This window comes from Tiliqua scincoides, chromosome 11 (genome assembly GCF_035046505.1).
Source record: "Tiliqua scincoides isolate rTilSci1 chromosome 11, rTilSci1.hap2, whole genome shotgun sequence".
Taxonomy (NCBI): Eukaryota; Metazoa; Chordata; class Lepidosauria; order Squamata; family Scincidae; genus Tiliqua; species Tiliqua scincoides.
This window is the reverse complement of record NC_089831.1, coordinates 6430531-6454483: the sequence shown is the minus strand read 5'-3', so window position 1 is coordinate 6454483 and position 23953 is coordinate 6430531. Positions and strand designations below refer to the sequence as shown.

At 49.3% G+C, this 23953-nt stretch overlaps 1 protein-coding gene and 1 pseudogene across 4 annotated transcripts in view; both read right to left on the bottom strand.

The window, feature by feature from the left end:
* The window catches only part of FGFR1 (fibroblast growth factor receptor 1), a 122391-nt gene that overhangs the window by 69768 nt on the left and 28670 nt on the right, over positions 1-23953 (bottom strand). For all 4 annotated transcript variants that reach the window (XM_066639396.1, XM_066639397.1, XM_066639398.1 and 1 more), the window contains exon 2: positions 23244-23477. In XM_066639396.1, coding sequence (XP_066495493.1) covers positions 23244-23334 — 91 coding nt within the window. In that variant the 5' untranslated portion in view covers positions 23335-23477. The remainder of the gene's footprint in view (positions 1-23243; positions 23478-23953) is intronic.
* Positions 22931-23047, bottom strand: LOC136662751 (5S ribosomal RNA; annotated as a pseudogene).

Genomic DNA, 23953 nt, shown 5'->3' with positions numbered 1-23953 from the left:
GCCACCTCAAGAGGTCTGACCCAGCTTCCTCTCGAGGAGGCGCAAACGGGCCTTACGACACGTTTGCGAGCCTCCTGGGCCGGCGCAAGGGACTTGTGTTGGCCCAAGGGAACTTTTTGGATTGTGCCCTGAAACAGATATACTGCCATTGTACATGGAGGTTCTATTCACTTCTCTGGAACAGAGCTCTGTACAGTTTTAGGCAGAGGAAGGCTAGAAAGAAGCACAGAAGATGAGCATTCCTGTTCTCAAGCCAACTCTCCAGGGTCCCCAGCGATAAGTAAAACCAGTTGGAACTCCTGAATTTCCAATATCGCCTCCAAGCTTTTTCCACTGGCAATCCTCCCGTTTGCTTGTTCACCTCCCAGGGTCTGGAATTGAGACCTGAGCACATGAAGCCTTCAGCTCAGTGAGCGTAGGTGGGGCCTTGTTTCAGGGTCAGGAGAGCTTCCATTCCCTGCCCCACCATCCCGCCTTCAACAGCCATGACCAATGGGAGCCCAAAGCGCAGAGATGCTCCTTTCTGCCTGTGATCGACAGGACTTCTCTCCCGGCCTCAGCTGACGAGGGAAGGGAGTCAAGAGGGCAAACACGGGCCGCTGGCCTTTGGTAACCCAGAGCGCAGGCGGGTACAGAGGCATGGTGGGAACCGGGAGGGAATGCATTCACAGGCTAATGACCATATCCAGCTTTGCCAGCCCCTCTGGGAAAGGGCAGACGACACAATCTCCACTGGAGAGCACAGCCTAATTGAGTAGCAGCTCCAATGTAAGCTCACCTCGGGCCAGTATGTTTTCTCCAGGCTGACGCATGGTGCAGAGAAGAGCGAGCAAGAGGGGACAGAACATCTGAATACCACCAAATCATTCTGGAGTTTTAAAACAATTTCTAATGTATCACTGAGAGGCATTCCGTTCCTGCCTGAGCATGCATGCTCTTTCCTCTCCATGCATCAGGGGTACAGAGCGAGCTGCTTTAAGTAGCCTGGTGATTTTCAACCAGTGTGCCGTGAATGTTCCACAGGTGTGCCACAGGAATTTGGGGGATGGTCATTCATTAGTAGGGACGTTCATTAGTAGGGACAGTGGGGGACGCAAGCCCCGGCAATTTTAGCACCTTGTCAGCATCCCTGAGATAAAAAGGTTGACCAACGCAGAAGTAGCCACGCCTATACTTCCATTCTCTCCCCATCCTTACGCTAGGGCTGTTCACGCATTAAATCGTACCAGGGTACAACTGCATACCCAGGGCCAATGATTGTTCATCTATACCTGTTTATGGTTATTCACCCATTCCGTTCAATGCAGGTGCCACTGACTGCTGACTTTTAAAAATGAACCTGGGCACAGCCATTCAAACAGAATTGTGTACCCATGTGCAGATCACATATTATGATGGGTGCACTGGAATGTGTGAACAGCCCTAGTGGTACTATTGAATGGCTGCTCCCCTCCCCTGCCACTCTGAGAACCACTGCACTCCATTGGACGGAGAGACCGGAGGTCAAAGTGTGACTCCGGCCTTAACATAAACAGGGAGTGGCATCTCTCAGACAAGGATAATATCTCCCAGCTTCAGTTTCCCATGCAAAACACAGGAGGGTCAACTGTCCCTAGCAAAGCTCCGGATACAGAACAGGCAGAAACCAACAGATAGAGCTTTTCCCATTTAAGCCCAACAAAGTCTGTCCCGTCCCCCCCAGAAGCCACCACTGCATAGTTGAAAAGGCACAGCCACCATATCAGAAAAAAACATGGCTAAGCTCTTGTACCTCTGATATCTGCAGAAGAAACATAAATTTAGCCCAGCTTTAGTCTAGCTGTGACAGGTTTACAGCAGTACAACGTTGTTGTGAAGTGCAGAGAGATAAAGGCCATGAGTAGTGGTGACACTTAGCCAGTGGGGTTGCTTTGGGGATGCGGGGCACACCAAGTGACACGCACAAGGGGTGACACCACTATTGGCCAAAATTTTTTAAATCTTGTTATTTCCGAACAATACCATCGGGTTATATATCAGTCAATGTGTAATTTCATGCAGAGTGCAATGAAGCAAACCGCATTGCAGTGTCTCTATTCTATCAAAAGTTAGAGCCAAAAAACCAGTGGGCGTATGGCAACGGCGCATCGCCATGCCCACCGCCTGGGGTATTCCCCACCCACTGCATGGAAGGTCCATCATAGGGGTGACACGCTGGCCTCCCGCACCGGGTGATGAAAACCCTGGTGATGCCACCGCACTTAGCATTCGTATGGGGTTTTCAGAGTGTGCAAACAGTTTCTTAGGCATTATTTGGATACAATCCTTACAAGCACCTTAGAATGACTCTGCTCCTTTTGCAGGTGGGAAGGACTGAGCAGCCTGCCTCAGGCCACCTGGAGAATGCGTGGCAGAAGCCCTGCTTCTTCTCTCAGCAACGTGGACTCTCAAAGCCACCTGCACAAGGCAAAGGGGTCAGAAGTGAAACTGCACAAGGCATGTGCATTATTGCCACATCTTTCCCCAAACCCAGCGGCTGCTGAAATGCTCCCCACACAATTCCAAGGGCCAACTGTTTAGCCTCAGACCATCCTTGAAGACGAAGAAGACTATTGAGAGCCAGCTTGGTGTAGTGGTTTGGGAGTTGGACTTCGACCTGGAAGATCCAGGTTCAAATCCCCGCTCAGCCACAGCCCCAGGACACTCAGCTGGGTGTCCTAGGGCCAGTCACTCACTGTCAGCCTCATCTACCTCACAGGGTTGTTGTGAGGACAAAAGGAAGGGAGGAGGAACCATGTACACCACCCTGAGGTCCTTGGAGGAAGGGTGGCATTAAAATGCAGAAAAAATAAATACAGTAAATATCGTGGTCCCCGTGTAAGCAGTGGAGGTGGGAGATTCTTTTCCACTCTGCAATGAGCAATGCTGGGAAAACACATGGCACCCCCCTAGCTTTGCACCTCAGCTGGACCACAAGGTGCTGTGGACTGGGCAGTGCAAGAGTCACCCACTTATATGCAGGACTCCTCCACCTCTTCCCACAGATTCCCCCCAACCTCTCACTGGAGATGGGAGGCCCCCACACAGGACTGCACTGCCACTTCCTCGCTTGCGCATGTTAATTAAGGAGAGCCTGTTTGATCACTGGGCTCTGTCAGGCTCAAATGTCTCTTTCATAACCCCATTGGCAGCTTTGTAACTTAAGGCTGAGGCCAGGTGTGGATCAGTTTGGCGCAGGGCCCCACCAACTGGTCTCTTCAGAGCCAGGCAGCCTCTCCAACAAGACAGCCCCCCAGACTTCCCCCCTCCAACAAATGCTTAATAAGCCAGATGATCTCTGTGGTCTTTTGTGTTTGCTTCTATTATGCACAGAGACTGTCTTAAGAGATGCCTGGGGCACCTCCAGGCCCCTGAGAAAACCCCAGTCTTTAATGGAGCCTCTGGTAATCACTGACAGGGGCATCAGGAAATTACCATAACACTGGGGAGAGGCAAGGCTCCCCTCTCATTCCCACATAATTTTTTGTGTGTGGGTGTGATGGGCGGAGGGGAAAGACTCCCGTCCTCATCACTGGCCTCTCTTTCTTTGATCAGCAGTGGCATATCACCACTGCCATGAAAGGCTTTCATGACTGCACATTTTATAATTATTGAGGGCACTCCTCTCCCATCCTTCCCTCCATTGGGCTCAGGGCAGAGCTTTCTCTTCCTTATTCTCACAACAAAGTCAATTTGGTTAATTAGCCCAAGGTCACCCTGTGAACAACATGGCTGAATTAGGATTTGAACTCGGATCCCTCTGGATCCTAGTCTAACCGCTACTACACCACACTGGCTCTCGCTAAGACATACAGCAGGACTTTTCAACTTGCTCTGAACCCCACCTTTTTATGCGTACCGGTTTTGATAGTTGTTGGCATCCTTCAGTCTCGGAAGACTACAGTATAGCGCTCTGAATGGTGGTTCTGGAACAGAGTGTCCCCTACAGTGCGCGAAGCCTGGGTAAAGTAGATATGGAGGATATACTGTTTCCCATGCAGCAAATCCCCCCTCTCCACGTCACTGAAATGGTCCAATGGAAAGGCAGAGGCCAATACGGTTGGTTCCAGCGGCGTCGCAGGAGTTGCCAGAACGTGACTGTGTTCAGCCATGAACTGCCTCAGGGACTCCGGCTCCAGATTTTGCCTCGAGGTTGACTCCTGAAGACTTTGCCGTAACTGGATGTAGCCACAAGGCAGTGGAGATTTGGGATCAGAGTTTTCCTTCTCTCAGATGAGCTGCCTTCCCAGGCTGACGAGTCCCATCTACCCGGTTTTGACAGTACCACCCTCAACTGTGCCTGTGCAGGAAGCCTCACTCTGAGCCCTCCTTTTCCAAACAGTGCCTCATTCGAAGGCCAATTTACTGCACAATCACATCTTGCCCACTGGCACATCCACTGCCCTGGCCATCTTCCCCTGTAGTGCGTCAGGCCAGTGTCATGGGTGGAAAAGTACCACTGGTGGAAAAGCACTGGCTTTCCACACAGGACGACAGGCCCCCAACAGGTATATAGGACCAAGGAACCTATAACACAGGTGGTAAAGAGGTAAGATAGTACCAGCTCCAGGTTCTGGAAGATCCTTGAACGAGATGAGTTCAAATTCTGGTGATTGCTTCCCATTCGCTCATCCTTTCCATCTCTGGATCCAGTCCCCAGGACCAACCAGAGGGAAAGAGAATTCCTTACAGCAGGTTAGTCCCATAGGAGAGTTAGGGAAGTGGCCCAAGGGCAATCCAGGCAGTCCAGGGTTCAAAGTTCATCTCAGCCACAAACTCACCAGAACATTTTTGGATCATTCACTATCCAGGCTGCCTCACCTTTCTAGGAGGATATGGAAGAAAAAACCAAAAAGGCACCCCACATTCTCACCACCTTCCTCTCCCCATCTGCTCTCTCCCCCTCTTTATTTTCAAACCCAGGGAGGAGGAGGAGAAGAAAGAGGTGTGGCTGGCAGATAAACAGATTAAGGGGGGGTTGCACTTGGTGTGTGCTGCTCCGCCAGGAGGTCCTCCAGGAGCCAACCTGTGCACCTCACTTTTCTTTAAACCACACAAGCATGCGGGACGATATATATATGGCATTATTTTATTTATTTGTAAAATTTATATCCCGCCTTTCCCAGGCTGAAGCAAACGCCCAAGGTGGCTTACGAAGCTCCAAAATAAAATGTACAATGTATCACAACAATAAGTAAAAACATTTTTTTTTTAAAAACCAACACACTTCATTGAGCCATTGGGGGGGGGGGCAAATTAGTCCAGGAAGCAGTCAAGCCACCGAACTATGGCTTGAGGGCAAACATCCACCCATCAACCAAGCGTCAAATGAAACAGGTATGTTTTGAGAGGTATGTTTTGAGTCTTTGCTGAAAAGCCATGAGAGTGGCTGTAGTTTTTAATTTTCCTGGAAGGTGCCACTGCAGAGAAGGCCTGCCCCCATGCCAACACCCTTCTAACTTGGGATAAAGGCGACACTTGAAGGAGAGCCCCCTTGGATGGCCTAAGAGAGTGAACTGGAATGTACGGGAAAAGGAGGTCCCTCAGATAGCCTTGACCCAACAAGTGAAGGGCCTTAAAGGTCAGTACCAGGACCTTGAATTGGCACTGGAAACAAATGAAAACAAGGATTTTCATATGGTGTTCTTAAAAGCCCAGGCTCTCCCCTGAATTCCTTGATCAACAGAGGAACACGATTTCCTGAAATGGGAGGTTCACCATTACTGTCCCATACCTACAACAATGGGGATGTTTTGACCCCGTCCACTCTGGAGGGATGGTAAAGCCCAAAAGATTTGGCCACAGTCTGGATCGTGGCCCAGAACTGTTTGCAACCGTTCGCAAGGGTACTGATGAAAGGGCTCCCCTGTGGGCAGAATTAGCATTTCGGCTCCGCTCACAGTTCCTTAGCACTTCATCCCACTGTGCTCACCTCCTAACGGGGCATTTATAGGCGAGAGACACCAACCATCTCCCCAAAGACTCAGGCACAGCTCAGCTGATCTATACAAACTCCATGCTCATCTAAACTCGCCGGAGGGCAGACAAGCAGCCTGCCACATGGGATTTGTAACTCACATGCACACACCAGTTCCCGAGAAATTAAGAACGGCAGATGACTGATGGTCGGGAACCACAAAACCCCAAGGGATGTGGACAAGTGTCTTTTAATATCCCCTCCCCATCCTGTGCCTGAGGCTGTAACAAGAGACCCTAGGCTGGGACCTGATTGGAGTGTGCCAGGACACCCCAGAGCCTATGCCAGACCTAGACAAGGGGCCCGGTCCTGCCAGGAAGATTACATAATGATTTTTTCAAACCAGCCCGAAAGGTTACAAGCAAGCATGATGTAACGCCCAAGCTCTCCCCGCCGCACTCTTGACGGCTTTGCACTGAAACGGAATTAAATCCTGAGTTTAGTCTGGCAGCGGTCAGGCCAGATGGCAAAACTCAACAGGTTCTTAGTGCCGTCATTTAGCTTTCCAAGGATCTGGGGTGGGAGAGAAATTCCAGAGCTGGGGAGGTGGTGGTGGTGGGGGGGGAAGGACCCTTCCTTCATCCCGCCTTAACCCGACTCCAGGTGAAAAGGGTAGGAGAGCAGAGAACTCTTTACAGCAAAAAGGGGAAGCGGGTGCAAAGGGGGCAAGGCACAGATTAACCTTTAGTCTTTGGGTATTCAGCCAGGGTCTGTATGGAGGACCCCCCCCCCCAAAAAAGAGAGGGGTTTTGCATGCAGACTAAAGCCATCTGAATGTAAAACTCCCTTCGCACAAAACAAGCGCCACTGCTGTTATTTGCCAGGGAGGTTGCAATAATGCAGCCAACAAAGAGATGCGGCCAACAATAAAGGGTTGAATGGCTGAGATCAGCAGGTCCTCTCCCCCGTTGCCATGGAGACCCCACCAGGGCTTACTAAAGGTATTTCCTGAAGAAGAAGAAAAAAGGCGCACACACATGCTCTCCACAGCCATGCTAATCCCAACAGGAAGTGCTTACTGGGCCTCTGGGGATTGGCCTCTCGCTATTGGGGAAGGGTCCTGCCGCCCACCTGCCCACCCCCGTTGTTGGCCTTTCCTCAAGGCTGGCTATGATCTGTTTGCTGGGGAGGGACAGGTCCGAATTCTGCACCCCTCCCCGCTTGCACCCCCCCAAATCGCCTCCTCCTGAGCGCATATGCGCGCACTTCTGTTTCTGGTTATGGCCAAGTTTCAGTGGCTGAACTCTTCCCGCTGGGGGGTACACGCTTCCCTCCGCTCCCTCTCAAAACAACCCCCCCTTCACTTCCCCCCCCTCCCAATCGTAACATGGACATGTTCCAGACTGTAGTCTGGTTTATAAACTCCAGCCTCTGCCAGACATTAATGAAGGGAAGTGGTTTGACACACGAGCGTGCTCCAACGGGAGCCCTCCGGTGCCAAAGTGCAACCAGAAGTTCACAGAGTAGGGAGCGGGCAGGACGGACTGAAATAGAGGCACTGGAAAGGGCCGTTCGTGGGGGAGCCCGGATCAGGGGTATAATGTCAAAGTCATAGGCAAAACAGTCACCCGAGTCGAAGAACTGAAGTTCCCCATGCCTTTTTGAGAAAGCAACTTTGGGGAGGAATTTGATGGGGGTTACGGGGGGGGGTTTCTACTAGACCTTTCCCCCCAGGTCTACTATGGCCACTACTGTGCCACAGTCCCAGACCAAATCACCCCAGCACCAAGCTGCTATTAGCTCCCGAGGGGAACATTTTCAGGCAGAGAACTGTACTCACCTCTACATTCAAGCAGCCAGGGAAGGGATTTGAGACTGGGAATTGTTTAACTCCACTGCCCCCTATGCCATAGCCCCAGTCCAAATCCTTGGTGTGTCGTGTCCGTCCGTCCCCCCCCAGTGGCTTTTAGAAAAGATTCTGAGCATAGAACCCAACTCCATGTCTTGGTCAGCTGTCAAACCACACACACTGTTATCATCCCTCAAAATACAGCAGCCCTTCAATATCCACAAGGGATCCATTCCAGGACCCCTGGGTACCGATTTCTGCAGATACTGGGGTCCACAGAGAACCCTAAAAGTACCTTCCTGTGAAAGGTCGAAAGTGGCAATCATTAGTGCCTTCCGGTCACATCTAGGAGGTCAAGTGAGGCCCTCCAGCACAGGTCAGCCCCTATGCCAAGTCAAATCCACAAGTGCCGAATCCGTGGATAAGGAGGGCCCACTGTACCTCCATTTCTGACACAGCCTGATTTGTCCCACTGAAACAGAACTAAGCCCAGGGAAAGCATAAAACAACAAGTATTGTCCATGATCAGAGAACTAGAACAGATCAAGTTTATTTCTGTATGGCTTTTGCATGGAATGTCGTATTCAGGATTTTGCTGCCACAGAAGCAGTTTCCATTTCCTTTGCAAATGCTCTTTTCTCATAGGGGAGGCAGTTTGAGAACTCACGTCAGGCCACAGCACAACCTTACACGGTCTTTTTTGCCTCAGGCTGGCTGGCTGAGCTACCTGGGGCTGGCCACACTCAAGTCGTGTAACCTTCTTCAGAAGGGAAGAGGGGTGGGCAACACCAGTGCCTGTGACTGGCGTACAGGATGACACTTCTGGACTGGCCAGACCTGGGGTGCACTGCCAGAACCCCCCCATGCAGCCACCTGATGCGGCCTGCATCAGCAACAGATTGCAAGGGGTCTGGGAGGGCAGTGGATATGGAGTGCCTTTCACTCCCAGGCTGCTGCTGCTGCCTCTCTCCAACCTAGCCGCCAAGGTTCAAGCGGGAAGCAGATTACTTGCCTCTGTACCGCGCTCCCAGCTCACTGCTGTGAAACCTATAAATGAAATCCTATAGCAGCCACTTAGGCCTTAGGAGGCCTTAGGAGTGGACTCAGGAGTGGACCTCAACAAATGGGAAACCCTGGCCTCTGAGCAGCCCGCTTGGAGGCAGGCTGTGCAGCATGGCCTTTCCCAGTTTGAAGAGACACTTGGCCAACAGTCTGAGGCTAAGAGGCAAAGAAGGAAGGCCCATAGCCAGGGAGGCAGACCAGGGACAGACTGCACTTGCTCCCGGTGTGGAAGGGATTGTCACTCCCGAATCGGCCTTTTCAGCCACACTAGACACTGTTCCAGAACCACCTTTCAGAGCGTGATACCATAGTCTTTCGAGACTGAAGGTTGCCAACAACAAAGCAGCCATTTTCATTTCCCCATAAATGAAATCCTATAGCAGCCACTTTCAACCACTGTGCCGTGGCACACTGGTGTGCTGCAAATGGTCTGCAGGTGTGCTGCAGGAGTTTGAGGAAAGGTCATTTATTAGTAAGGCCACTGGGGGATGTGAGCCCCCCACCAATAGCATGGTGTGCCCTGCCACTTGTCAAAGACTGATGGTATGCCTTGAAAATTTCAGCAACTTGTCAGTGTGCCGTGAGTTGAAAAAGGTTGAAAATCACTGCCTTATAGTCTTGCAGTGCATGAGGAGCACAGTAAGGGTTTTAGTTTCTTTCCCCTAGTGCAGAGGTGACGGACCCGAGATGGCATCAGCAGCATTCCAGGTTGCGCTGCCCCTGCTGATGCACTAAGAAGCCTGGTCGTCTGCTTTCCTCTGGTCCACACAGTGCCTTCTACCTGCTGCATGTCAATTCAAGGAATGGACTATAATGGCAATGGGGTTGGATAACACACACTCCTTATCGGTGGGTTTGGCACCCACAGATACAGAGTTTGTGGCTGGAGGGCCTCAGAGGACCTCCTGAACATGACAGGAAGTGGCTTCCAGTTTGTGCTGGTGACTCTCAGTGGCGTCTGGTGATGTTCTGAGGCGCAGGGACCAAGTGTGAACTGGAAGTGATTTCCAACCGAATCTGAGAGGCCTTCTGAGGAGGCCGGAAGGCTTCGTGTTGCCACTGGAAGGCCGGGCATGGCTCCCAGGCAAGTTACTGTGGCACTGTGCCAACCCTCCCACCACAGATTTTGGCATTCACAGGGGGTCCTAGAATGAATTCTCTGTGGGGCCCACTGTATTCAAATAGCAAAATGGAGATGTATGTCATCCAAATACTATGATTTACTTATTCCACAACACTAGGACAACCAGACCTACGATACGCATAAGACATGAATTGAATGAGTTTCCAAATACCAAAGCACCCAAGTATAGTCGGTCTTGGTTATGAACTGGTCGTCAGAAGGGCTCAAGCCCTCTCGACAGCTGCGGTAGCAGGCCAAACGCTACTCCCCTTACCCGATGACACACCTCCTCCTACTCTCCAACGCTTGATCTCAACACTCTCTTCCCCTCCACATTTCATTTGTCCCCTCTCTTTGTTTTCCAACCCAGAGAACCAGTGGAAGCCAGGAGATAGGCAGAGATGGCACCAATCTGCTACCTGAAGCGACTGCTTCAGTCGGCTTCATCGATGGGCCGGGCCTGCAGGCCACATAGACTGCCCAACCTGAATTCCAATTTCAAATGAAAGGGATAAAGGTACCTTCTTTACTAAAGGATCCTTCCCAGGCGTTTCTGGTTTCTCATGATAGAAGGCTATTCTTCTTAAACCTTGGAAACTGGAGCATCCCTTAAAGCTCAGGTAAGCAACCCGGATGAGTTGCAGCAAGAGTTTGAGAGATCAGGGAAGCAGGGTTAGCTAGGGACATGCTCGAGCACAGAGGAAGCTTATTGCTGGAGGGGAAAAAAAAATTCTACGCTCTGCAGAGTCTCAAGTTTCCAGTCCAGGAGAAATATTTACTATGCACGGACTGTAAATAGAACTCCCACTGCCCCAGCTCCTTACCTGGCAGACACCGAGGCCACAGAAACCAGCTGGCACCAGTCCACACACGGTGCCCCGAAACCGTGCCAAGGTGGATGAGAAAAAGCAATGCCCTCCAAAAGGCGTGGCAGCATGAGAACACGGAGCACACAACGTGGCGAGGACGCACATCGATTCACCAAGCGCAACGTGCTTAGAATGAGAGATATTCCCACGTCCACGTGCCAGGTTCACACTCAGGGTTGGGAAAAAAATAAACACAGAAAGAGCGACTGAACCCAACAGGTGCAAAGGATTGATCAACGTTCCCCCCACACCTGCTGGATTCTGTCATTGCTTTTGCTTTGCATCATGAAAGAAAGAAAATACAGTATTTTCCTAAACACTGACCCGAGGAAGAGGCACCTTGTAAGCGGAAGACCTTCAGTATTTAGAAGGGAAAGAGAAAATGCCCCTTTTTTGCCCCAGCAGAATGCCCTCCTCAGTGGCTCTTTGCTGGGGTCTCACATTGGGTGTCTCTTTTTGGATTGTGAACCCTAGTCAGGCAGGAACCAGCTTCACTCTTTGCTCCGTAAATCTCTCGGGGAACTTCTTTGGCTGCCAAATGGAGAGCTCCCTTTCAAGCGGGTGTGTCAACCTTTCTTTTGACAAGAGGCACCTCTGTGGGTTCCCAGAGACTGTGGCAGCGTGGGGGAGTGTGTGGCTCGCCCCAGCACGGACCCCAAAGCGAGGCAGAGGTGCCACTGCCATGATCTCTGCTACAATCTGTGCGTTCCTTCCCTGAGCCATGCTGCCAGGCTACCCCTTGCCACCAGGGCACTGCTGCATTTGCCATCTCCACTTCCAGTGCGTTTGGGCCAGGCGCAGCAGGGATGTGTGGTTCCTGGGGTGGCAGGTCAAGGACCACTTGTCATACTGCAAAGAACCCCCAGTGGTCCACTCACCGATGGTATCTCTACAGTTGGTTGAAAACCGCTGTTTTAAAGGGAGGAGTGACAAATGTGACCCAGAATGCCGTAAACTCAAACACACCTTGAAAATACCCACAGCAGCACTAAGATGTCACCAAGAAGGAAGCTCAGACACTTAGCCTGCATCTGGTGGAAATGTCCTCCAACCCCACCACCAGGGGACCAGTCCAGACAGACCATGAAGCAGTGGGAAGCTCTATCTCAGCAGTTCCCAAATGTCTTACCTCTACAATCCACTTCAGCCACCTGCAGTAGGTCTCAGGCCTGTCACGACCAGGAAGCTGCGACCTGCATCACGGGCTGCATCACACCCCAGAATGCCTTACAGGCAGCTTCTGCACAGCATTCTGGTGCACACCGTGGTGCGATAAGGCCAATGATGCGGGTTGTGGGCCAGTGTGACCCAAAAACAGCTTCCAGTCACGCTGGGCCCAAGACCCACCAGAAACCAGGTTGTGACCCAGCAGTGCATCCTGATCCACGGTTTCTAGCCTTGCTCTAGGCTTATCAAGCAACCTCTGCAGCCCCAATGTGGCCTTGCTTTCTGCCTGGGCCACTTCAGACAGGCTGCCTCTGGATGGAGACTTGAAGGGCTGCACACTTTAGAGCAGGGGTGCCCAAACCTCGGCCCGGGGGCCACTTGCGACCCTTGAGGCCTCTCAATGTGGCCCTTAGGGAGCCCCCAATGAGCCTCTGGCCCTCCTGAGATTTGTTGAAGCCCGCACTGGTCCGACGCAACTTCTCTCAGTGTGAGGGCGACTGTTTGACCTCTCGTGTGAGCTGTGGGATGAGAGCTCCCTCCACTGCTTGCTGTTTCACGTCTGTGATGCAGCAGCAGCAGCAAAGGAAAGGCCAGCCTTGCTTTGTGCAAGGGCTTTTCTAGGCCTTGAGCTATTGCAAGACCTTCATTCATTCATATAATTTCATCTTTCATATATTCATTTATGTTAACTTATGTAAATTTATTCAAATTTTAAATGTAAATTAATTCTTTTTTCCCGCCGGCCCCCAACTCTGTGTCAGAGAGTTGATGTGGCCCTCCTGCCAAAAACTTTGGACACCCCTGCTTTAGAGTAGCACGGAGGAGGCACCTGATCAGGGTCTGAAGCCGAGTGCCCAGATTAGCCATCTCCAAGCATCGGAAAATAAGCGGACCATTTCCAACTTGGTGGAGAATGTTCAGATCACTGCAGGTGTCCACTATCGCACTCAACCAGAAATAAAGCAACGGCACAAGAAAAGTCTGGTACTGACAACAATCCCAGTCTTTACAGTGTGCATTTATACACTCTGGTTGTTTTAAGAGACAAAATATATTAATATATAATATGTGGCATGTGACTGCATTTCGGGAAATGTTACAGAATTGTACTTAGAACAGACTACTATGTATACACTTTTGACAGTGATAGTCAATGGGGCTTACTCTTGGGTAAGTGTGAATAGGACTGCAGCCTTTGGGATGTTTGGGGAATTTTTTTTTTTTAAAAACAGAGCAGCAACTGCTTGGGAGGGTTCTTTATTTTAAATAAATCTTTAAACATATACTTATTGTAAATTTTTAATTAAATTAATTGATTTGATTTTGTCCTAAGGGGGTGTTAAAAATTGTCCTGCTTGGCAATATCACTTCCAGCCATGACATCTGGCTGGTTATCAGATGGATTGATGGACTTGGATTGATGACTGGTGACATGACATCTGGCTTGCCAAGTTAATGACATCACTTCCGGTGGGTCCTGACAGATTCTGAAAAGTGGGTCCCGGTGGTAAAAGGTTTGAGAACCACTGCTGTAACTCATACCCCCAGTCAATTCTGCCTGTCCACATCAACTGCCACCAGCATTGTACCCCTGGATCATCTTCCGGAAGTCTCTCTATACATCAGTGGGCCACAATATGAAGTATGGATGAGGTTTCTCCAGAACTCAGGCCAAGATTTGTTTTGGGCTACCAAGATGCCAGGTCACTCTACTACGGGGAGAAGGGACACTGTTGCAAATTCCTCTCTCGTTGCATTGTGAAAACCGCCATCTCCTGTTGATCTTCATTTGATTTCTGCCTTGTGTTTATATTTCAACTGTAAGTTCATTATATGTCAGGAAGTCTGTTGGGGTTTGCTTGAATTCTGTTCAGAAATTCCGTTCACACTCCAAAAGGGGACCCTCCAGAACCGAATTGGGTTTTTCTTGCAGTCACCCGTACAAGCACAGACTGAAGCCAGACCTGCTTAGAATCAATGAGGTGGCTGCATCTCGTGCTCTCACACCATGCCCCCAAGACTCGTGCACGGGCTGCCAGGAGGGAGAAAATCGCTCTTCTAGTGCCCGGAAAGAGCAGAGAGCCATTGAGATTGCTGGTTTCGAGGGAAGGCTCAGGCTCTTTGGAAGCTTGTCAGGGTTAATAAATGAGAACGCAATACAAGGATGCGCATGCTTTTTGTATGATCCACATGCACACAATTAATGAGAGGGGTTAGTGGGATCAAGGCAACTATCTTATCCCTCCAACCTCTTTTTTCTATTATACATTTTTATTGAGATTATCACAATACATTATATCTCCAAATCAACCATTTTCATTTCAATCATTACCTTTATCCCATTTCCACTCCACACCTCCCTCCCCACCTTGGACTTCCCACAGCAACTTCCTTTTACAATTTGCAAATTTAATTATTTATACCAGGCTAAATTATACCAAATTTATTTATTACCAAGCTAAACTCTTGTTTATTATATAGCTCTTATTATCATTCAAATAACCATAATAGACCCCTAACCTCCCAATTTTTCTCCAAATAAACTTTAAATTTATGCCATTCCAAGTAAAATTTCTCTGACATTTCCTCATTCAAACTTCTTGAGAGCTTATCCATTTCCATTATATACATCATCTTTTGTAACCATTCATCTATATCAGGGACTTTATCTTGTTTCCAGTACTTTGCATATACCATCCTTGCTGCAGTCAGTATACCATAATAAGGCTCTATCATTAACTACTATTTTAAACCTAACAGAAACAATTCTGGACTTTTATAAACTGTATACCTTAGTACCTTCATAACCTCTATATGCATTTTATCCCTCCAACCTCCCTTGGAAGACCCCCACAGACCCGACCTGTGTACAAGCTGTAGATGCAGAGATTCTATAGGAGACTAAAGGCATAACTAGGGCAGAGCTTGAGGGGCATCTGCCCTGGGCACTATACCAATGAAGGGGGGAGCATGACGGCCCCTCAGGCTCTGCCCTACTTACATAGGAGCGCTGGGGCTTTGCACCTCTCCTCACCTCACCTCCACAGGAGAAGGAAAGGGAGAGGCCAATGCAGTGAGTGCCCCTTCTCCAGGGAGAACCCGGATGTGACGTCATGTGACATCACGATGTCATCACCCAGGCACTGGGGTAGTACGTTACTCCTCTGTGGGGGGGGGGGCTGCCATGATCCAGCTTCCCCCCAGATGTTCAGTAACGGGACTAGGACAGCTTGCCCACTGCTATCAAACTTCTCCCTCAACCTGCCAAGACAAAGAAGTATTCCAGGCAGGGAGCCAAAGCAAACACAAAACCCTGTTCAGGGAAGTTCTGCAGCAAACCAGAACGGAACTCAAACCCCAAATCTCTCCTTCGCTTTGAACCGGAACAAAACCCTCTGAACAAAAAGAAGCAAACTGCACGATACATATTTTTTTATTTTTCCATTTTTTTAATCCTGTTGCTGTGTATATCTAAACACAAAACCCCAAACTGCAAACAATTCACAATCAAAGAGCCTAAAGTGAAAAAAACAACATTTAATAAACCTAATTCAATAAACAAAATTTACCCATCTTTGAAATAAGTATTGAATTGTCAGGGAGTGACAATGCAAGCCAAAGAGTTGGATATTATTCTCAGCTAGTTACTGAATGGCTTTTTAAAGCAAGTGTCGATCCAGAGAGTTAAAAATACAAGGATGAACCTTGAACTGAACCCACGTTGTCATGGTCTGATTCCTTGTTCCTGGACCAGTATTTCTCAACATTTGTCCTCAGCTAAACCACTTCACAAGGTCTACCTCTTGGAAGTACCACTGCAAGTAACTGGTGAAGATGTGATGGCCAGTTACTTCTGGACTGTGGGACCAGACGAAACAAACTGGTAAGAGGCTAATGGTGAACAGAAGGGCTTTTCTAAGTGTATGAAAAGTGCATACTGGAACCCTGCTTGTCTACCACTGCTTGTCTTGTTGCCTGTCTTGTTGCGTTGCCAGCAGCAGGGGTTGGGGGGTCCCACACATACCACTGGACATCACATCAAGTATCACTGGTTGAGAAATACTGTCCGAGACCGAGCTCTCCGTTCACATGGAGCGACTGAAAGGCCCACTGCCCCCGGCGCCCTAAAAACATAGCACAGAGTTGACTGCAACATTTTCCGGGATGCAGAAGTTGTCCCTTGAATGCACAAAGTCTTAAAACGACTTCAAACGATGCTGGTTTTCCATTTTCTAAGTGTCTGTGTTCTCTTTCCCCAGCACAGTCAGAATGTGGCCTGGCCATAAGGTTGCACAAGTGCGACTTACTACTGCTGCCGCTCTTGGCCTGGCACAAGGGTTGCGCTGGAGGGCAGGGGACAGTTTTGCTCACAACAGTACAGCCAAAAGCACTGGGACAGCCTAAATCCAATACCACTGCCTCCCTTGGGAGAAATTGGAGTTGTAAAAATACTGCCCCAGCTGCTGAGTGTGATCTCTGACCTTTGGGCTGTTCAGTAACTGCTTTCCCCTCGCTGCACCGACCATCTCCCTCTGACCGCAGCCCAGTAATTAATCACAGCATCCAACACAAATCACTAACTGATGCTGGCCCCTGGCCCAGCTGATGTTTCTCTCTCTTTCTTCTCCCAACCAATGGATGATTCACCTTTACAGAGACCAACCCTACCGCCTCTGCTTGCCTCTTTAAAACTAGGGAATGAGGATGTGAAAAACAGAACCACACACATCTGTGAGCAAAGGAATTGTTCAAGCTTCTTGAGTCACACTGAACTCTTGACAAGCAGGATAAGAAAGTAGCTTGGTCTATGCCAAAGTCAGTGGTGCAAAGACTACAGACAAGGGAGCCCATACAGCAGTTGAACCAATAGCCAGAGCCGATGGGACCAGTAAGATCAATAGCTTGGCAGCATAAGACAGCTTCAGATTCATGCCATCAATTCAAATACACATCTCTAGTGTTCAGAGTTTGCAAGCCAAAATAATCATTCAGTGCCATATTCTCCATATCCCGAAGAGGCACTAACCTCACTACCTGTCACAATGGCCAAGGAAGTGAAGAGGGGATCAGGCAGTCCCCATTTCAAAAGTCTCACCTCCGTGAAGTCACATGGTAGCCCTCCAAGCAAGCCAACTTCTCAGCTTCGGATTCACCCACTCTCCCACCCACAGCATGGGGGAGAAGCAGACCCAACTTCAATACTGGCACCAGTACCAGGAGCTGTTGGACAGCTGCCAAGGGCCCAGCACCCTGAGGAGTGGTGGGGAGCACTGATGATACCTAAGCAAATTGTATGGTTTGTTCTAGGCTCAAGCCATCATTCCAACCCTCCCTCTTCCAGCTTTACAAGGTCAATTCCTTGTTTACACCATCTAATTGCCAGTCTACACCTGAAAAGAGTTTTTGAGGCCGACCTTTCCATTGGGCCAACTGAGAAGGCGACCTTAGGCTGCAGAGGGGTGGGGACAACTGCCTCTGCTGCTCCTTACACTCTCCTTACACTTACACTTGCAAAGGAGAGGAAGTGAGGAGGAGAAAAGAGTGGCGGGCTAGAGCATCTGAGACACTACCTCTTTCTCAAATCTAGGGAGCAGGAGGAAGAGAAGCAGCAATGAGGAAGGGGTGGCATTTGGTGCACTGTCTCAGGCAATGAGATGGGCTGCCCCAGGAAGCTTCCCAGCCCTACTCTGGCACCAATTTTGCAAGGGTGTGTCTAGCACTCCCTTCCCAACTACTTTCTTTAGATACTGCACATGGATGGAAAGACCAACCTCATTTATTATGTGAAGCTGAGGCCTATGTGTACTGGAAACAAAGGACAATCCACACATACACTGTACAGGGATCAGAGGTTAATGCATTAAGGTCTGCAAAAAAAAAAAAATAAATCAGAGTTGATACTGATGGGAATGCAACAAAGGTTCAAGCAGTACTACTTAAACTCAGGAACTGCATTACTCGGTTGGACCAAAGGTCCACATAGGCTGGCAATCCATTTCCAATGCCAGGTGCCTCTGGGCAGCACACACCACAGAGTGATGTGTGCAGCATCACATCACAGTGATGTGCAGTGATGTGCACAGTGATGTGCAGCATCACATCAGAGTGATGGATTTCTCCAATTATTGGCTCTCAGCACCTGATATTCAGGGACCTTCTATTAGCAAGCAAGAGACAAAGTGAAACACAAGCAGCCCCCTTTCCTACCTGTCCCAGGTTGGCTTTCTCAGAGAATCAAAGCTCACCATCCTCTGTATACGCAACACAAGAACAGAGCAGGGCGGTGAGTAATGGGACGGCTCCAGACCTTCAGTGCCTGGGGTGGCAAGTCAAATCTTGACCCCCCCCCCCACAGCCTTATGTGGGGCCTCACCAAATTCTGTCCCCTTACTTGGCAGAGCACTGCTGCTACTCTTCCTCTTGCTTCCTGGATTCGGAAAGGAAGAGCAGAATGGAGAGAAAATGTGGTGGAGAGAAGAGAAGCTCTAGGTCTTCTTCTCCACACTTCCTCATCCACTCTGTTCTCCATTTTCCTTTCAAAACCAGGGAGGAGGAAGAAGCAGCAGCACGAACCAGCAGTAGGCCCCTCCCCACACCAATCTATTACCTGAGGGTCTCACTCAAAGGCTGGTTCTGGTGGATCAAGTGTCTCCTACAATAATTATCTAGACCAGGGGTCTCTAAACTTTTTGGCTGAAGGGCTGCATCAAATATCTGGTACATTGCCCAGGGCTGGGGGAAAAAAATTAAATAATAAAATTTAAATAAATACATTAGAGATGGAACTTAGATGAATGAATAAATGAATGGGTTCAAATGCCCAGGACTTCTCCAAGCACCAACACAGCCTAAGAAATCAAGCACACACTTAAATGGACCCCCATTTCCCCCACCCCACAAGCACAACTCCGGTTGAGTTTGGCCAACTGGGCCAGAGTCACTTAGGGGATCAGAGGCTGGCTGCGGGCCAGATAGAGTCTAGCCACGGGCCACACCTAGACCAGGGGTGTCCAAACCCTGGCCCGGGGGCCACTTGAGGTCCTCAGGGGCTCCCAATCTGGCCCACGGGGAGCCTCCAGTGAGCCTCTGGCCCTCCAGAGACTTGCTGGATCCCGTGCTGGCCCAATGCAACTGCTCTCAGTGTGAGGATGACTGTTCGGCCTCTCACCTGAGCTGCGGGACAAGGGCTCCTTCCACTGCTTTCTGTTTCACATCTGTGATGCAGCAGTGGCAGAGAAGGAAAGGCTGGCTTTGCTTTGTGCAAGGCCTTATACAGGCCTTGCGCTACTGCAAGACTTTAATTCATTCATATAAGTTCCATCTCTAACATATCCATTTATGTAAATTTATTCAAATTTTAAATGTACATTAATTCTGTTTTTTCCTGGCCCCCGACACAATGTCAGACAGATGATGTAGCCTTCCTGCCAAAATGTTTGAACACCCTTGATCTAGACTGCAAGCTCCTCAGGGCATTGAGCTATCCTCTCACTCCGTGCAAAGCACTATGTACATCAATGGCGCTATATAAAGCATCAACATCGTCATGTCGGCATACTTGAGAGGGTTAAGATCAATTGCAGCTACTCAACCTGACCCAGCACAGAACTATTCTTTCTGATTAACATCCTGCCTTCCTGGCAATGAGGCAAAATGAGAAAAATCTGGTCGGTTGGCAGATATATCTGACCAGCTGCTGCCAGAAAGAAGAGCTTTAGGATGGCAGAAAGAAATTCAGGCAGACCCAGAAACATCAGGAAAGCACAACCATTTGTAGCCAAAGAAAGCTTCTGCAGGTTGTCCAGGCACACAAAGGGAACCCATTTGCGGTGTGTGTGTGTAAAAACCTGGAAGCTTCCCAATGCCTCCCTTTAACAACCCATTTACCACCACCAATTTCAGCAACTGCAAAACGCAATGAATATCCATTAAAGTTTTTACTTGCAAGGGATGCTTTAAGGAGCACTGATTTAATGCAAGAGATGCTTTAAGGAGCGTTGGCAGAAAAGCTGAATTCCTAACTACCTGGTCTGCATTCAGGGCTGACCCAAGCTCTCCTGGCACCCAGGCCATGGGCCAAACGCTGCCTCTGTGGATGTACCTACCCTCTGGCTCCTCCCACGCCCTGGATTGGAAAAGGAAGAGGGATACAGAGTGGAAGAGGAAGTGTGGAGGAACACCTATGACACTTTAGCACACGACTCACAATTCTGCTCCCCCCCCAATTGTTTTTAGAGGAAGGGTCTTGGGAAAAACAAAATCCTCTTATTCAAATAACCGTTTCCAACAGTTCCCAAAGTGCTTACCTCTGCAACCCAGAGCATTGTCCGCAGCAGGTCTTGGACCCACCTCAACCGGAAGCCGGACTGCAATACAGGGTGCAACCTGGAAGTCACGCCAGCCTGTGACCCACAAGCTTGGCTGCTTTCTACCACATTGTGCCGCATCATGCCCCAGTATTCTCATGGCAGAATTTACATTGCAATGGCTACTCTGCTGAATTAAAGCTACTTCTGCCAGATCTGAGGACCGGGCCAGGATTTTTGCCCTCTGGCCACTGGAAATTCTTTCCCATTTCTGACATTTTGCCAGTTACTGCTCTTTCAAGCACACTACGCATAATGGAGCATTCATCTCATTTCTAGTCAGCCTTCCTTCCAGCAAGGCGCATGAGGGTCCGCAGAAAGCCGTCCACCTAGGTCAATGGTTCCCTAACTGAGAACCTGCAGCACTTTAGGGCAGCTTGTTGGCATCCTTCAGTCTCGGAAGACCATGGTGTCACGCTCTGAATGGTGGTTCTGGAACAGAGTGTCCTCTCCAGTGCGCGAAGCCTGGGTAAAGTAGGTATGGAGGATAGGCTGTTACCCTTGCAGCAAATCCCCCCTCTCCACGTCGCTGAAATGGTCCAATGGAAAGGCAGAGGCCAATACAGTTGGTTCCAGCGGCGTCGCAGGAGTTGCCAGAACGTGACTGTGTTCAGCCATGAACTGCCTCAGGGACTCCGGCTCCGGATTTTGCCTCGAGGTTGACTCCTGAAGCCTTTTCCATAACTGGATGTAGCCACAAGGCAGTGGAGGTTTGGGATCAGAGTTTTCCTTCTCTCAGATGAGCTGCCTTCCCAGGCTGACGAGTCCCATCTACCCGGTGGCTATTTAGTCGCCTCTTACGACAAGTACAGCCAAACTGAGGGCCTATTCTAAACCCCAGCCCCCAGGGGATTTAGGGCAGCACACCCATAGAAATGCCACGGGATGTCCCCAGTCACCCCACCTACCGGCTCTCCTAGTTGCTGCCACCTTGGATCTTCTGAGATTTGGTTGTGCCATCTTGGATCTCACAACATTCAAGATGGAGGCGCCCAGCTGAGCTGGGAAGAACCACTGACCTAGGTTAAATATTGCCAACCCAGGTTGCAGCTGCACTCCCGTGCTTCAGACAGGAATCTGAAGAGAGCGCCAGGGACTGAACCTGCAAACTTCTGTATGTATGCCAGGGGCGATACCACAAAGCCATAGCCTCAGTGAGCCATTGCTCACTGCTGCAGTGAGCCAAAGCCATTGCTTTATGCTGCAATATGCACTCTTCAACCATGTCCTGGGAGCCGCCACCCTCCAGCCTGACCTTAAAAAAAGGCATCCAAACCATCGCAGTGCAACCCCTCTGCCTACCACTCCCAGACACCAGAAGGTAATCCAGCACAATTTATTACAAACCGAATGTGAAGTCGTCAGTTGCAAGGCTCAAAGAGAAGAACAAGGGGATTCATGTGTTACAGCAACACAACCACATCTCAATTCTCCAAAATACCCCCCCAGAAGACAGAAGGAGCCTATTATCATTCCAAAATATCCCCCCCCCTACAGAAGACAGCCTATTATCATTCATCTACAGCAGCCATTTTCAACCTTTTTCATCTCATGGCACACTGACAAAGCACTAAAATGTCAAGGCACACCATCAGGTTTTTGACAATTGACAAGGCACACCATGTTGCCAATTGGGGGCTCACTTCCCCATTGACCCTACTAATAAATCATCTTCCCCCCAAATTCCTGTGGCACACCTGTGGATCACTTGCGGCACACCAGTGTGCCACAGCACAGTGGTTGAAAATGGCTGGATCTGCAGGATCTAAGGTTCGTTTTAAGGTATTTACACTCTGGCTTTCGAAGCCAACATTTTCAGGACTGCTTACAAAAGCTTGTAATAATCCAGGCACATCTACTCAGGGCCTAATGGTTTGCCCAAGACAAATGGCTGGCTTGACACGCCCCTCCTCCCAAAAAAAAAAAAAGGACCCTGCAAGTCTTTCTGTATGAGCGCTGGTGGCTACAAGTTCAACTCCTATCTCAAACAAAGAATATAAACAAAGAAGGGGGGGGAATAAAGAGACACACATTCTCTTTTAGCCCCCACTGCTTTTATCATGGAGCTTGCACAATAACACCCCCCCCCCAATCTGAAATGAATGCCAGTATTCAGACTGCAGACAGAAATCAGTACATTTTCAAAGACAGAACAGTAGCAGGCCTGCACTTTCAAAGTGCACCAAGAATGAAGTTCAAGTTGGTTACCCCTTCTCCAGAATTCCAAAAACCAGAATGCTCGAAAATCTAGAGCTTTTTTGAGCACTGACCTGATATAACACAACCTCACCACAGGACAAGAAATCATGGTTCAAGGTACACAAACTGTGTTCAGTGCACAAAATTATTTTTTTAAAGAATGCATAAAATTACCTTAAGGCTATGTGCATAAGAGGTATATGAAACAAAAATGAATTACAGACTTGGGTCTCAACCCCAAAATATCTCCTAACGTTTATGCAAATATGCCCAAATCCAGAAAAATCTGAATTCTTTCAGTTCCAAGCATTCTGGATAAGGGATGGTTGGCAACCTTCAGTCTCGAAAGACTATGGTATAAGCCTACAGCACCCGGTGTTCCCAGGCGGTCTCCCATCCAAGTATTAACCAGGCCTGACCCTGCTTAGCTTCTGAGATCAGATGAGATCAGGCATGTGCAGGGTAACAGCTGCTGCCCTGGATAAGGGATACTCAACCTACATTCGTTCCCAAATGCTCCTGGAGAGATACAAAGGCACTTGAGTATTGATCTTGTGAATATGTATCCATCAAAAAACTGTGGCACCCTCATTGGTCCCGCCAACAACAGTGGCATTCGATTTAAAGAAAAGCTAAAGCAAACAAATGGAAACAACCCTAAGAGCTTTCCTACCTTGTTCCGGCAGGGTTTGTGCTGGTCTTGCAGCGGACAGCGTGGCTGTGACCAGCACAGCCCAGAGAATGAGGCACTTCCAGGTAAACATCCCAGTTCTCCAGTTAATGGTTGCGGGCTGAACTTGCAGGCTCCATGAGGACTTGGAGCTTGGGTATCTGTTTGCAAAAATAGCAGAGGGGTGTGCGTCTGGCTTCTTCTCAGTCACCTCTTCCAGGTGTAGGCTTTGAAACACTGTTGATTAAAAAAAACAACAGAATTAATATACAGGAAATCAAATGTTCTGTTGACCAGAATTGCCATTTTTTTTAAAATTTTATCTCCAAGAATTGATTCAGTGCATCAGGAAGGGTGGCTCCCCTTGTTCGGGGCCGCAGAACTGCATGAGGCAATTTAAACCTTGCACATGGCCCACCTGCACATTCAAATCTTGCACATGGCCCACTCTGTAGCTCCTATCAGCACCCTGAACGCCACTGGCGTGACAAAATGGTGTCTGCCCCCACAGAGCCACACCGACAAAACAAACCTGAGAGGACTCTGCCACGTCTCCTACCAAGGATTAACAAGAGCTACAACTCTTGGAAAGTATCCCGGCACCAGTGGGTACATGCGCTTTGCAGACTTTAAACTGGGTGAACATTCATTTTCTCTTCCCACAGAACTCAGGGAGCTGCAGCTCTGAGAGGATGCGAGGAGGAGAGGCTAGG